Source organism: Pleurodeles waltl, chromosome 9 (assembly GCF_031143425.1).
Source record: "Pleurodeles waltl isolate 20211129_DDA chromosome 9, aPleWal1.hap1.20221129, whole genome shotgun sequence".
Taxonomy (NCBI): domain Eukaryota; kingdom Metazoa; phylum Chordata; class Amphibia; order Caudata; family Salamandridae; genus Pleurodeles; species Pleurodeles waltl.
The window spans coordinates 774,107,663-774,124,346 of NC_090448.1; the positions used below are offsets into that span (position 1 = coordinate 774,107,663).

At 47.0% G+C, this 16,684-nt stretch overlaps 1 protein-coding gene across 2 annotated transcripts in view; it reads right to left on the reverse strand.

Moving 5' to 3' along the window:
* The window catches only part of MRPL11 (mitochondrial ribosomal protein L11), a 656,778-nt gene that overhangs the window by 113,711 nt on the left and 526,383 nt on the right, over positions 1–16,684 (reverse strand). For both annotated transcript variants that reach the window (XM_069207960.1, XM_069207959.1), the window contains exon 3: positions 14,789–14,884. In XM_069207960.1, the coding sequence (XP_069064061.1) occupies positions 14,789–14,884 (96 nt within the window). The remainder of the gene's footprint in view (positions 1–14,788; positions 14,885–16,684) is intronic.

The following is a 16,684-nucleotide window of genomic DNA, read 5'->3' on the forward strand; positions in this document are numbered from 1 at the left end:
CAAGTGCATAGCAGAACATGATGCAAAGGACTATCCACTTTACTAAATTACACTTCTGTTCGGCCTACCTTACTTAGCTGTGGAAAACCCACCAAAAAGCTGGTGGTGCAGCTGATGGTCTTTGGTTTGATCGATGTAAGAGCTCAAAGCTCTTCGGGAGTCCAGTCGACAGAGACTACCCCCTTCCTTTGAGGGTTGAGGACAGGCAAAAAAACACTCTGATGAATTTTCCAATGTGAAAAGGAGTTTCAACTTTTGGCAAAAAGCATGCCATGGTCCTCAAGATCAGTCTACACAGAAGAAAAGACCATGTTGGTGGATTGCAACAAGAGAACCTATAGCTATTCAAATGACAAGCTGAAGTGATTGCAATGAAGAAGATGGTTTTGAGAGCCGATAGCCATAATGAGCAGCTAGACACTGGCCGGAAGGGAGTACACAAGCAACATCAGGGCCAAGTTAGGGTCCCACTGCAGCATCACAAATGGTAAAGATCCACCAGGTGTTTCACCAAATCGGGAGATTTCCTGTAGCTCGAGCCAACAACACTGACCTCTTCGGACAGGCCCCAGGACCGCTCTCTGTCCTACTTGCTGCAGTACCACATGGCAGTGGGGCTGCCCATGAGAACCTGCACTGGCATTCCCTTGATGGATGGCAAGAAGGCCTTCAAAGCAAAGCAGTTGGTCCACTGTTCCATCAGATTTATGCGGAGCTGACTTTCAGCCAGGGACCAAAGTCCTTCGATCTCTACCGCTCTGAGATGATTCCTCAACCAGGCTGCACCACTAGCTCTGGGTGGGGAAGGGAGAGGGGTTTGCAGCTGGTCAGATCAGCCAACACTACTTATCTTATGCAGTCTCCTCTGAAACCTGGATGACATCCAACAAAGTTTCATTTGTGATGTCCACATAGACTTCAGATCCCAATACAGACCCCATATATGCCACATGGCGAGGTGGACAAACAGGATGCATAAAGCCAGCAGGCCAAGAAGCTCTCATGGAGATCCTGGATCAAGGGAGAAACATTAGGATTGGAGCTGTACAACCCTATCTAGATTGCTAGTGAGCACTGCTGGGAAATCTTCCAGGTCCAGACTGGTGCTTGGGGAATATTCTAAAGGTGATGAGTCTGCGGTTAGAAGTACCCATCATGAGATGGAAGTCTTCAGGCCCTGGCCTAAAAAATGATGTAAGAGACTTTGGGCCATATGTACCAACAAATTTTCCCAGACACAGAATGGGTAAAACCCTTTCCTACATCTGGCCCTATGTGTCACATTTCAAAATAAATCATGAAAATGTGAGCAGTACCTTTCCAATGGCCCACCCATTCATAAAATAGAAACACTTAAAAAGTGGCACCAATAAAGGCCAATTTCACACACTAAGGTTTCAGTCACTGGATGACGAGCAGTATTAGCGCTAAAAGAGATTTTTTTTAAATAAACAAATCGCTGAGCCACAACAGTTTACCTTCTAAACCACTTAGTAGTTCCACTAGTAACAATATTATTTGTGGTAGATGGTGCTTGCTTACAAAATATTTATTCTTTGCAGCTCTAAGAATAGCAGGTGTTACCAATACCAAAGTGAATGGTAAACCAACAACCCCAGAAGTATATGAAGGTTAGCTGGTACAAGATCTCAGAGAGCCAATGAATAGACACCCTCACCACAACACCTCCCACCCTCACACTGCAGGCAACCTATAAAAGGTGGTCAAGCACTGCTCTGCCTGGATCACAGACTGCACCGACAGTCGCCCTCCAGCAAACCCACCAAGCCCAAAAGGACCTCCAGCAAGCCAGTTGGTACACAACAGAACTGAGAACTATGAAGCACACCTGCAAACGACTTGCAAGGAAATGGTGTACCAGCATGGAGCCCACAGACTGAACAACATTCAAAACTGCCCTCAACGAATACCACCAACTCCTGAAAATGACCAAAAGAAGCGCCCTGCCACACCGAATCGAAGCAGGCTCCAACCACAGCAGGGAACTCTTCAACATTGTCAGAGAATTCTCCAGCTCCTCAGCCACTGAAAACATCATCACTCCTGCACAGGAAGTCTGTGACTCTCTTGCGGACTTCTTCCATGACAAGATCTCCACCATCTACAAGAATTTCAATTCCCAACCCATGACTTCCTTAGCAATTTCAACCCCACGAATGAAAACATGACCACCTACTCTCCATCTTGGACCAGCTCACCACAACCATCATGATCTCCATCCAATCAGGAGCACCTACGAACCCCTGCCCTTGCCACATCTTCAACTTTGTGAGCAAGACGATCAGCAGCGAGCTAAGTGCCATCCTCATTGCATCCATCACCATGGTCACATTCCCCGAAGAATGGAAGTACACAAAAGTCAAGCTGTTACTCAAGAAACCATCCACCAACCTCAAGAACTACCATCCCACCTTTCTGCTCCCCTTTCCCGCTAAAGTCCTTGAAAAGGCCATTAAATGCCAACTCACAGAAGACCTGGAGAACAACAAATCTTCTGGACACTTTACAATCCAGATTCCTCACCAATCACAGCACCGAAACCGTCCTGATTGCAGCCACGGAAAACATCAGATCACGCCTCGATCAAAGAAAAATGGCAGCCCTGATCCTCTTAGACCTCTCAGCAGCGCATGACATCTTATCACACCACACCCTGGTCAAAAGGCATCATAACCTTGGAATCCAAGGAGACGCCCTCAAGTGGATCACTTCTTCCTCACAGGTAGAACCCAGATAGTCCGCCTTACGCTGTTCACCTCAGAACTTAACACCATATGCTGCGACTCTCAAGGTTCATTCCTCAGCCCCAACCTATACAGCACCTACATGACTCACCTGGCCAAAGACATCCAATCAAATGGACTGAACATCCTATCCTATGCTGATGACATCCAGCTCTCATCCTCTTAGTATCAAAAGAACCCTACGCCACACTGACCAACTTCTGCAGGTGCATGACAAACACCGATGACTGGATGAGAGACAACTGCCTACAATTCAACACTGACAAGAAGGAACAGATGATCTTCAGAAACAACACATCCTCATGAAACGACACCTGGTGGCTCCCCCCACCAACTCAACCGACCATGTCCACAACCTCAGCATTATCCTGGACAGTAAGCTCACCATAAAAAACAGACCAAACAAAGTTTCTTTTGTCTACTTCCTAACCCTTCGCATGCTCTGCAAACCTTTCAAGTGGCTCCCCATTGACACCAGATGCTCCGTAACACGAGCTCTGGTCCCCAGCCAACTAGATTACAGCAACATACTCTACATAGGAATCACATCTCACCTCCTCAAAAGATTGCAAATTATACAGAACTCAGTGGCCAGACTCATCATAGAACTCCCTAAATGGACCCACATCACCCCCTGTCTCAAGACGCTCCACTGGCTCCCCAATCAGAAGAACTGCTAACCAGGGAGGAGCGAGCATCAACCACGACTGAACTTCCACCTACCATCCAGACACCTGTGCTTTGTCTCCTTCTGCCTTTGCCCCGCCACCCGTCACAGAAACAGTGGAGGTCGCTTCTTCTCCTACCTTACTGCGAAGTCTTGGAACGGCCTCCCACTTCACTGAAGGAACTCCCCATCTCTGCTGTAATTCAGGAAAGGACTCAAGACCTGGTGGTTTGACTAGCTCCCTGCAGCAGTATTCTTAGCACCAAGATACCCTCACAGGTGATTAGCTGTGCTATAAAAATTCTGATTGATTGATTGATTGATCCAAGCCACTCCCCAGGATGGGAACCTGTTACTGTAATCTGGACACAAATCGCTGAAGTTTGCGCGTGATCCCATGGTTATGTATACCATCCGCATTGAAAGCACATGCTTCTAGACAATGGATCTTGAGTACACCTGGTCGGAAGTTTAGCATATTCCATGACAGGTATTCCATCCCAGAATGTTGTAGACCCAGGTGGGAGCCTGATTCCAAGACCTCCAACTGAATGTATCCCATTCAGGTAGAAGTCCTGACTAGCAATAAGACAGAGTGGCTGGGAAGAGGGGGCAAGTTCCCAGCACTGCAAGGTGGAGTTGAAGTGGAGGTGAGGATGTGGAAGTGACATGATCTGGGTGACTGGTATTAAACAGGACAAAGATGGAGGGCAGGGCGAAGAAGAAAGAACCATCGCCAAAGCTGTAAGAAAGGCGCACATGTGAAGGGAATTCTGCAATTCACTGCTTTGCCTTTTGTGAATGCCTGGTCTTAACCCTTTTCTTCAGGCCTCCTTCCACTACTCCCTTATGATTCCCCCCCTTCCTTCTCCAGCTTTTCTTACTTTCTGCAAGCATCTTGTTCTCTCTTACTGCAGTCTTCATGTCACTTCTCATCGCAGTTGCCCTCCATCTCTCATCTACAGAGCTACCCACCTTTTGCTTCCTGCTGGCTCACTTGTCTCTTCTTCCATCTGGAGGCTTTCACCCACGTTCCTGCAGATCTCCTTGGAGGCCATTTCCCCTTCTACGCTTTGCTTTGAAGACAGGATCCTCTGTTCACTGGTTCCCCAAGTTTAAGATAAGCTTCGATCCCTTCCCTTTACACTCTTTGGACATTTCGACTCTTGGTGGAGAACCATTAATTTTTCCATCACCAGGAGTCTTGTATGGAACAATTCTTTTAAGCAGGTTTATTCCATTTAAAAAAAATGTTTGTCGCTCTTCAGTTCTCCGGTTCCATCAATCACAACAGCACAGGACCCATCTGACAGTGTCTTAGTCTTATGTTTTAAGTGGAAACTTGGCACTTCCTTCGAATGCCAGCATATTCCTGCACCAGACTCAGCTTGGCTGATCCAGCTACAATTTGTGAGCAATTCCCTGTCAGGGCAGGCACACCCTTCGTGCGTTCTAGCAAACAAGGCATGCAGGCAGCATCTTCCAGCTCTTCCAGGGATACTGCCACTACGAGGCCATTCTAGAGGGAGAGGCACTATACAAATGATGAACAACAACAGTCAAACCACACAAAATTAGCAAAAATAAGGCAGCATGCTGCAGATTGCATGACATAAAATGAAAGCCTAAAACTGACCTTGAATTTCAAAAGGTAGAAAGTTGGCAACATTGTTACATTCACAAAAGGTATCGTTTCAGTAAAACGACGCCTTGCAAATTACCTGTCATGTGTCTGCAGTGTCTAAGAATCATGTAATCTGGCCCTCGCCTCATGAAATTGTTCTATTTTCAAAGCACTGGTGACAGCCTGATAACTTTAATCTTGCTACAAAATTGAGCTGCAGCAGGGGCTAACACCAAAATATTCATCGCTGGCCCATAAATGCAGCACTTAAATGCAGATTGATTTCCAGGCGAAATGGGTTTTTGGATTAGGTCCCCTTTTACCCAAAAATGTAGGTAACTTCACTAACTATTGGGCCCAGGTGAAATTTTAATTATGCGTGTATGAAAAATTCACATTATGTGAACTTCACAAAATTTGTGAAACTCTGCTTTACACATTATCAAGTCACTTTTTTTACACGTTTTTACACTTTTTTTTTTTTTTTTTTACACGTTTGAGCAGAATTGTCTCTCGGGGTGACATTTTTCTACTTGAACAAGTCTCTTGACTAATTTATGAAGGCATGTCCATGCGTGAAAATACCACATGAGACTCGCAACCCGTATTTATGTAATTCACATAATGAATGCAAACTTTTGCGACTCTCGCATGCCTACCGAGATCCACAGAAGCACCCCTTTGAATCTGAAAAGTTGGGTTTCATTTCTTTGCCTGCATAACTTCTTGGTTTAAGGTTGCTTAGCAACCATTCTTTTCAGGAGAGACATTACCTCCCGTCCCTCCCTCGCCTTCCTTTTCACCAATGAAGCCTCCCGCCTCCCCCCTAGACCCTCCCTTTCCCTTTTAAAACCCCCCCACCCTTATCCCCTCCTGTTCTTTTGTCTAGCCCACACTAGACGTTTTTCTTTTCCCTTTCTTACCTGCACAGCGGGGCCTGGAGGTCTTCGATGGAGGCACTCCTCGGGACGCGGAGCTCCGCGGGGAGTGCCACGGCTGGTCGCGTCTTTGACGAGCAGCAGGGCTGCTCGAGAGATGTGTACTAGGGGCCGGCTGACGGGGTCAGCCGGCCCTCTGTGGCTGGGGCGTCGGTTTCCGAGTTTCCACGCCGCGGAGCCGCGGGGAAATGAGGGAATTCGATTGTGTGAAGGCTCTTCAGGTAGGACCGGCGTTCTGCCCGTGGTTTTTATGATTTTTGCCAAAGAATTTGACCTTTTGGGGGATTGGTGGAGCCCTGTTGGGGGAGGACCAGGTTCCTATATATAGGGTAGTATTTTGGGTGAGAGTCAGTGTTATTTGGTGATTTACCATGCCTAAAGTTCCAGCGAAAAGACGTAGAATTGTCTCTTCTTCCTCCTCGGAGGAGGGGGGTGAGGCTAGCGTTGCTACTCCTGAGAGCTCTCAGTTACCGAGCAGGGGTTCTCCCCTCATGTCCAGAGAGGAAGTGTGATTGAGGTGGCTGTTACCAGGGCACTGCAAGCAGGAGTGACCAGGACTGGTCAATCTAAGCTTGCGCACTCTTCAGTAGTGGCAAGAAAGTCCTCATCGGAGAGTGAGGATGAGGCCCCATCGACGTCATCTGGGGGGAAATATGTTTCCAGAGAAGAAATGTGGGAAGTGATGGCACATGTTCGGGACAATTTGGGTTTCCCAGTGTTTCAACCTACAAACTCGGATTCTCATTTATTTCCTCAATATCAGACACCTTCGAAGTTTGCCATGCCTTTTCAGGGACCTGTGAAGGATATGGTGTTTCGTGAGTGGAAGGATGTGGATAAGGCTCAGGTTCCACGATTCCTTCAGAAACTTTACTTGCTTGAGGGGGAGGAGGTTTTGCCTCCTTCGGTACGCCTGGATTCAATTTTGGCTACTCTGATTGGCAAAATGGCAGTCAATCCGGAGGATTGTGTGCCTACGGATGCCACGGACCGTAATGTGGATTCAGGTCTTAAAAGGGCTTTTGCTGCAGAGAATCTGGCGTTGAGGGCAGGGATTTTTTCTGCTTATGCGTCACAGTCGTTGGTTCAAGACTTTGATAAGCTGGCAGTGGCTGTACAGGAAGGGGCGGAATGTTCAGAGCTCCTGGCTGGAATGGAGCAGCAGGCAAGATTGTTGGCTGATGTGTCTTCAGACGTGGTCCGTACTTCGGCTCTGGCATCTGGGGCTTTGATTGGGGCTCGTAGGTCCCTCTGGTTGCGTTCCTGGAAGGCTGACCCAGGGGAAAAGGCGGCCTTGTTGAGACTGCCGTTTGAAGGTCGTAGCTTGTTTGGTGAACAATTGCCATCCATGCTTTCCAAGGCATTTAAAGAGCGGAAGCATGCCTTGCCTTATAAAGGGGGTTTTTCTTTGAGTAAAGGGTGGAAGAAGCATTCCCGGTCTTCTCCTAATAAGGATGCTAAATCCTTTTCATTTAGGAAACGGCGTTTTCAGCCGCGTTTTTCGCCTAAGAAGTCTGCTCCTGCGACCCGGGGTGGTTTCAAGAAGGGGTCCTGACAATCACTGTGGGCCTGGCAGAGGGCCGGTTGGGGGAAGACTGAGTCACTTTCTTTCGGCTTGGAAGGACAGTATAACCGATCATTGGGTACTAGACATTGTGGCCAATGGTTATGTCATAGATTTTGTGGTGGTTCCTCCAGATTCAGGGGTACGTCCCACACCTCTGCCTTCAGGGGGGTCACGGAGAAGAGCATTATTGGACGGAGTGCGGGACTTACTGGTCAAGGGGGCCATTTCCCACGTTCCACTAGACGAACGGGGTCAGAGCACTTATTCGGTCTTGTTTCTTGTGCAGAAAGTTTCAGGGGGATTTCGACCGGTGCTCAATCTGAAGGAGGTGAATACCTGGATCAGGACAGTGCATTTCCGCATGCTGTCCATTCAGACTATTTTTCCATTGGTCAGGCAAGGGGACTTTATGGTGTCACTGGATCTGCAGGATGCTTACCTACACGTGCCTGTGGCAAGATCTTCTCAAAAGTTCCTGAGGTTTGCTGTGGGTCAGGACCATTATCAGTTTTGCGTTATACCTTTCGGTCTAAAATCTTCTCCTCGAATTTTCTCAAAGGTGCTGGCCCCTCTGGTGGCTTTGCTTCATTCAGAAGGGGTGTTTCTGCATCCTTATCTGGACGACATTTTGATTCATGCCCAATCACGAGACCTGTTGCAGAGGCAGGTGGCCCAAGTTCTGGGGGTCCTGCAAAACCACGGGTTTTTAATCAATTGGGGAAAGTCAGACTTAGTGCCGTCCCAGGATCTGTTTTTTCTGGGGGCTCGGTTTCAGACTCTTCTAGGTTTGGTGTCTGTGTCAGAAAAAAGGTTGGGTGTACTCCAGGCTTTGGTAAAGAAGGTATTGTTGCTGTCTGCTCCCCGAGCTCTTCTATGGTTGCGTCTGCAGGGTCATTTGGCGTCGGTGATATTTCTGGTTCCTTGGGCACGTTTCCATCTCCTGTGCTTGATGACATGGTTCCTGAGAAGTTGGGTGCCAGGGTCCGGGTCTTTGAAGGACATGGTTCCAGGGTCCGGATTGATTCGCAGAGAGAGAGTTGCAATGGTGGTTGGATGCAGACCACCTGAGGGTGGGGGTTTCTTTATCGCCTCTGAGACCTGTGGTGATGACGACGGATGCCAGCCTCTCCGGTTGGGGTGCATGGATGGGGTCGGCTCAGATTCAGGGGTTTTGGTCCCCTCGGGAGGCGAGTCGGTCGTCGAATTGGCACGAATTGAGGGCAATATTCCTGGCTCTGGTCCATTTCCAGGGTTCCCTGAGGGGAGCGGTGGTTCTGGTTCGCACAGACAACTTAGTGGCCAAGGCTTATGTCAATCGGCAAGGGGGGACCAGGTCGAGGGCTCTGTTCAATCTGGCCAGGGAGATTTTTGTGTGGGCTCAGGAGTGGGTTCCTTCTCTCAGGGCTACGTACATTCGGGGGGTGGTCAATGTTCGGGCGGATCTGCTGAGCAGGGTGATTCCTTCCTCTCAACTTTTCTCCCTCCGGAAGTCTCTGTTTCAGCGTCTGGTTCGGCTTTGGGGTCTTCCAGTGCTGGATGTGTTTGCGTCCGCAGAGAATGCGAAAGTGGATCGCTTCTGCTCCCGGTTTCGGTGTCCCCAAGCATTTGAGGTGGACGGGATGTCATGTCCTTGGCCACAGGGCCTTTTGTATGCGTTCCCTCCTTTTCAACTACTCAGGGCGTTTCTGTTACGGGTAAGGGATCTGGGGTCCAGGGTTATCCTAATTGCGCCACTTTGGCCGAGGGCAAATCGGTTCCCGTTGTTGAGGCTGATGGCGGACGGGAGGATGTGGCCTCTGCCTCTTTGTCCGTCTCCCCTGGAGTTTCCCTGCCTCCCAGTGGGGTCATTGAGGAGGTTACACTTGACGGCCTGGAAGTTGAACGACGGGGATTGACAGGTCTGGGGGTGCCTGTGGCTTTGAGTTCTACCTTACTGGCTTCAAGGAGACGTTCCACTTTACTTTCTTATGGTAGACAGTGGAAGGTGTTTTCGTCTTGGTGCTTAAGTCGCGAGTTGGATCCTACCTCCGCTTCTATCTTTGAGGTGATGCAGTTCCTGCAAGACGGTGCTCATTTAGGGTTGTCAGTGGCATCTCTAGGGTACAGTGGGCGGCTATTCAGGCTTTCAGAGGACCATGGCGTAATCTTCAGGATGAAGGGCGCTTGATGCCTAGATTTTTTCAAGGGCTTATTAATTTATTTCCTCGCCCGGTACGTTCTTTTCCTTCATGGGATCTTTCCTTGGTTTTGGATGTGTTGACGGATGCCCCTTTTGAACCATTGGGGGACTGTGATTTGCACCATCTATCTTTGAAGACGTTCTTTTTGGTAGCCATTACTTCGGCTCGTCGGTTAGGGGAATTGGGGGCATTGGCTTGTTCCTTTCCTTTTTGTAAGATTTTTCCCGATAGGGTGGTTCTGGTTCCGGTGCCTTCTTTTATTCCGAAAGTCAATTCTTCGTTCCATTCGCGGCAGGAGGTCATCCTTCCTTCATTTTGTCCGAATCCCTCCTCAAGGGAGGAGGTCCGGTTGCATTCGTTGGATGTACGCAGGGTTTTGTTGGAGTATCTGCGGGTGGTGGCTCCTTTTCGTAAGGGGGATTCACTGTTTGTTAATTTTGGTCCGGCACGCAAAGGTGAGAAACCTTCCACGGCTTCCTTGAGTCAGTGGGTAAGATCTTGAATTCTGTTGGCCTATTCCTTGAAAGAGGTGGTTCCTCCTCAAGGGATTCAGAGGAGATCTACCAGAGGCATGGCGGCTACGGTGGCGGAGCTTCAGGGGACTTCTGTGGTGGAAATTTGCAGGGCCGCCACTTGGGCTTCTCCTTCGACGTTTGTGCGTCATTACAGGCTGTCAGACTTGGGTAGTTTGGAGTCGGTGTTGGGTCACCGGGTCTTATCCTCTATGAGATAATATCCTGCACCAAGATCACCCCAAATATTAAATAAAGGTCTTGCAACTCGAGGTCCGTCTCCTGTGTGTTTTCTTGCTATGTCTCATTGGTGAAAAGGAAGGCGAGGGAGGGACGGGAGGTAATGCTTCCATTTTCTTACGATAATGGCATTACTCCTAGTCCTACTCCCTCGCCTTCCTTTTCCGTTCCCTCCCACCCTCCCGGTACGGACTGTCCGAGTTGTGGCTTGGGCTTGGTTTTTGTACAGGAGGGGATAAGGGTGGGGGGGGGGGGGGGTTTTAAAAGGGAAAGGGAGGGTCTAGGGGGGAGGCGGGAGGCCTCATTGGTGAAAAGGAAGGCGAGGGAGTAGGACTAGGAGTAATGCCATTATTGTAAGAAAATGGAAGCAATAGCCCTTAATTGAAAAAAAGGTGTCAAAGAAACACACAATTTTCCTTTTCTCCCCTCCACGCTGCTAGATAACTTTCACCTGGTACTTATTCATGGGAGGCATCCCTGATCTACTCCCATTGAAGCCATTGGCATTAGCTCCTGAAAAGACCAATTTGGCCATTCCTTCCTAAACCTAAAGCCAGTTCAGGAGGCTGGGCCACAGGACAGTGGTGCCGCATAACTGTATCCGACCATGCAGACAAGCAAGCAGAAGAGGGCGGGGAGAAGAAAAGATGTGACGAGAAGAAACAAAGGCAATGTAAAGCGGAAGAACCTCCGGACACTGAAGCCGAGGACGGAGAGGAAAGCTAATGCCGGTGTAGCACACAGCCGCCTGGTGGAAGCCAGAAAACGAAGACTGAGGAGAGAAGCAAGTGAGTGTTGGCTCTGGTTAGGTTGTACACATGCACAGCCAGCCACCGCGAGAGGTGATGAGACCAAAAGCACCCCAACTTCAGGTGCTTCCAGGGAGTAGTCCTGCCACCTTTGAGCTCACAGAGCCACTGCTAAATTACATTATTACCTTTGTGATAATTTAATTTGTCAGTGTTCATGCAAATACGACTTTCGTGTTTACATTCATGAAGTCTGCAGGTCAGCCATCTCTCCTATCTCCCAGGGTTCTGATGGCAGGAGGAAGAAGTGGTGGGAGCTGAAGGACGATCCAGCTACAGAGTTGTTTAAAAACGTAATAATACTCCAAGGTTAGATGTCTAAATTGAGTACGTGAGGAGTGTAACTTCAGACCCCTAACACAGGCCGAATCCTTTTTATTTAGCAGACATACTGCACATTCCTCTGGTTGCACAGTAGATCTGCTAAAATAAGTCTGTCAGAGGGCACATTAGTGCACCCCTGAGGCCAATGTGGAGTTACACAGAGCAGACGAGCTGGACCCCTAGCACAGTTCCAGCTTCGAATAGGGCTATGCTTCCGTTCCTATCAAGAAGCTGGGAGAGAGCTTGAGGTGGGTCTAGGAATATGGCTTGCGCTTCCCAATGTCCAGTGCCTCAGTCCTGCTCTACTGGTGCTGTGGAGGCTCTGAATTGCTAGCAAAGGAAGAAAGGTAAGTAAAAAAAAAAAAAAAAATTAGGTGGTGTTTTTTCTCTGCATGTGAGCACCAAGGATGCCCACTGCATTCACTGGCTCCATGTAACATGCCTCCAACACTGACTCTTGCACTTTAAGTGCCCCACATTCTTTCCCCACCTCTCACATATTCCAGGAACTGACACTCTCCAGTCACCATTTGTACCTCCCATACCTCAGCCACCAACCCTGCATGCCTTCCCTTCCTCTGCCTGCATACCTCATGTGCCCTGACATCCAACCATGTGCCCAGTTACTTAGCAGAATCTACTCCCTGCATACTTGCCCCGTGGATTACAAGTTCCAAACAAATTTGCTCCATAGTAACTCAACATATAATAAAAAGCTCCTTGCCCTTAGACCTCTTGCATACTGTGCCTCACGTACCAAAGACACTCCGGTGACCCCAAATGCGAGACATACAGCTAGTATTTCCCTCACATATATCTTATAAAATCTATCCACTTCCCCAACTCACTCCTATTCAACAATCACTGTTTTCAGGCTGAGTGCACTAAAATCTCACTTGTATGACTTTCACAACATACTCCTCTCACACACACACTTGAAATGCATTCCTACACACACACACAAACCCTTTTCAAGCACTAAGGATGCCCACCACATTCACTGGCCCCATGTAACATGCTTTCAACACTGACCACTTGCACTTTAAGTGCCCCACATACTTTCCCCAAGTCTCTCATATTCCAGGAACTGACAATCTCCAGTCACCATACCTCAGCCACCAACCCTGCATGCCTTATCTTCCTCTGCCACTGTCTGCATACCTCATGTGCCCTGACATTCAACCATGTACCTAGTTACTTAGCTCATTCAGTCCGCACTTCTTATCCACCCAAGACACGCATCCCATGCAGGCCAACTACTCCCGTTAGCACGCTGCCGTAGGTTTTGCTGGTTTACCCCAGGAGCCTCAGCCAGCCTAGTCTTTATTTCTTTCAAACACGATGTATGCCTGCGTGTCTGAGGCACTAAACGGCATTTCTCACACACTAGACAACAGTCATGTGCACTTAATGCATCTCAAGCAGAGGCTGGGATGAGATATCTGGATTGCATGAGTGTTTTGGATTTTGCATGCCTCAGGGGACCTAGACACTTGCAAACCAAAAACCGACACTCACTGCAAACACCAAAGACAACTGCACCATGCATCTTGCATAATGGCCACGTTTACCTTAAGTGCCCCAGTTATGTGCCTTTTACGTCTGACACTTGTCCCACACACTAACATTCCCCAAAACAGTCAGTGCACCTGACAACTTATACTTCCAAAACACTTGCCAACATGTTGTATGTGTCCAATATTCCGCCTGCATTCCTGGTCATTTTGTCTGCATATACTCAGCCATTCCATATGCCTTATGTGACCTAGGCAGGTCTTCCCTTCAACCTATGCAGCTCACGGGACCTCAGACATTTTCCCTTTTGGTCACACATACCTCACATCTCAATAGACTCATCTTGCAAAACCAGCGTGCCTCAAGCGGTCATATTCGCCTCATGACCAGGACAATGACCACAGGCCTCAAATGCCTAAGATATTTCCTCACACAGCCAAGACCCCTGCTTTGCACGATTGATGCAACCCAGCCACTTACCCTGTGAGCCTCACATGAGCCTGCACTTGCCATGCACGTGTCACCAGACATCCACACTATACCTCTTCCACAACAAACATGATGTACCCAAAACACCTCCCTTTTGTGACACACAAAGAGCAAACACTGAAACATGAGCAGCGAATGCCCCATACACTTTCATTGCACCAACTCAGCTACTTATATTTGCCTCTGGTACGCCAGACTTTAGCCCTACACACTAAGCAAGTTACAAAAACATTTTCACTAAATGCTTCACTTTCTCCACACAGAGCACGCACTGCCACACTCATTCACAACCACTCATCTCGTCCCTCTCCATTAATCACTTACCACATTTATCTAGAACTCCTCACACAATGCTTTAAAATCACATAACCATCACTTATCCAACACCGCTCAACAGCAGATCGTTTTATCGCTTAAGCAAATTCATACTCCCCGTGGTGATAGGAGTTAGCAGGATCAGGGCTTCCATGCTCTGTTTTCCTACCAATACTCCAGTCTACTTAAATTCTAGTTTAAGACATCTGAACTGAAAAATGACAATCAAAGAAAATGCCCTGGAGTAACTGAATGAATTAATAAAGATGTCTTCTAATCATCCTGGAGTAATCAACCCCCCTTCCCATCCTGTTATGGAATCATCTTTCAGATCTATCACGTTTTCCAGTAAGGCAATCAGAACCCAATATCAGAGTAATATTTGTGATGACTTGAAAATCATCTCATTTAATCATTTTGCAATGACAGAACCAAATGTCCCTACATCTAGCCAGAGATTATGTCATCAACTCACTTGTTAACGTAGTTAGAAAACTTTCCTTGTCGATTTTGGGCAGCCCATCCTGTTTGTTTTGCTGCAAGACACTCTGAAAGCCCTACTACACTCAAGAATTTACAACTGCCCATTACTTTCTGTAGAGCTTCTGTCCAGACTACATACTGAAAAACATTTTTCAATATAATTTTTACCGATCTGTTATTCGGCCCCCATGTTCTGCAAATTTAAAGTGTTGTAAGAGCGAAGCACTTCTTCAGGGCACCCCGTTTCTACGGAAACCTGCCTAGGTAACTAAAAAAAACCAAATGAATATCCATATCTTCCCTAGGATCTCCACTCACTTCTCGCAAACTTCTTCTCGAGGTAGAGAAAAAAACTCTCACCTTCACATAGATCTTGACTGGCAGCGGGATGCCCTCCTTGATGTCTTTAGTCTTCTCGTTAAATTCCTTGCAGAACTGAGCAATGGGAATACCTTTCTGTGGAGACAAAGAAAAGACAACAGTAAGTGGAATGGGGAATCAATGACCAGGGTATTTCAATTGCTTAACATGTAAAGTGCAACGATTTTGGTCTCTGAAACACTGCAAGAAAATTGTTTTATGGCAGACAAGGACCAAAGAAAAAAAAATCCACTCATTGAATTAACAGTTCAGAAATTTGACGCAGTAGTTGGGCAGGGTAGCTTTTCTTGCAGTATACCAATGGAAGGGAGTTTAAAATTATCTATCTGATGTTGAAGACTCTCTGTGGAAAATAGCAATACTCAGTGAGCTTTGGATCAGTCTATTGGTTACCACATGTTACTATATTTTGCTTGCTTTTTATTAGATGGCTTTACTTTCTTTTGTTTTTGTCTTTTCCCTAGATGGTGTTTTATTTCCCATTTGTTTTTTAGGGTCGAGCGCGCAAGTGCTCTAGCCTGTTGTATTCTCCATGTGGGCTTTTAACCACGCCCATGTCACACTCATCACTGTCATTGGTTTGTGGGCTTGCCTTTTAAAATTCGCTTGGTTCCATTTGTGAATAGTATGCATACGGCATGCCTTTTTGCGGTGTTTAGCCCTCCTCAAGCGCACCGGCCAACCACTGAAAAAATATGATGCTCCTTGATTTCCGCATGGCTTCTGGACTACTTTTTCTTTCCTACACAGCGTGATCGCGCTTGTTTAAAAAATAAATGCATTTGTAAAGTTTCCCCATCCACACCCCCGCCCACCCTCAAGATTTGCAGCGGCCGCTGCTGCACATATGCATTGCCACACGTCCTCTAGTTTACAACGCTAATAGCTCTAACTTGAGCAAACGCTAGACCCATTGCATTGTAAATACTTGTTCAAGTTGCTGTTATAAATTGCTTAAGTGACATTGTTGCAGCATGCCATCTGAGTTTGTGGTCGGGTGATGATTTCTTCTTGCTGCCATCACCAAAACTAAAGGTAAAATTCGTAGCACAACTAAATGGCTTGTATTTTATGAATAATGATCACTTGTAAAAACAGCTACATCAGATGTTTTTTTAATTTAACATTTTTATTGAAAGCATATGGTGGTTACATTTTGGTTGCAGCCTGATCTTTTTTTTATTTTTATGGTTTAATATTGCAATGAAAAAGATAAATACATAAATGAATAAATTAAATGACCACTGCACCAGCATGCCAAGGGCAGATCTATTGACTTTGCCAAGGCGTGTTTTCTATTTTTGCTGATACTCAAAAGCATCGGACAAAAGCGTTGGCTAAACAAATAGGCCCATGCTTGTTCCGGATGCCTGAAATGTAAGATTTCTGGGAAACATAGTTCTTTTAAGCCTGCTGCGCTGATCTAAAATGAGCCATTTTGAAGAAGGCCCTTTTACATTCCAAATGGTGGGATCAGTAAGGTGGGTATTAACTGACATATGTGAGTACCAAAGGATGAAACATCCCAAGTAATAGATAAGCACTAATATCATGAACGGTTCATTTTGGTGATAATTTTGTGTGAGGAGCTGACTGTTGCGGACTAAACGCGATTGAATGCCAGCAAAAACAGAAAGAGTTGTGAGACAACAGTGCCTATTAGTGACATCAGAAGAAGTTTACACCTACTGTTCAACAGGCATCATATGCTGCTTAATATCCTGAGGTACAGTTATCATATGCCAGGTACAGCCAAATGTGATCAGCCACAAAAATATGCCCCTAGGTGTTGTAATCCTCCGCCAGTATAACTTTAAGTACTCCGATACTGCTACTTACGCCAAGTACAGCCTCATCTAACAAACTGCAGCCATT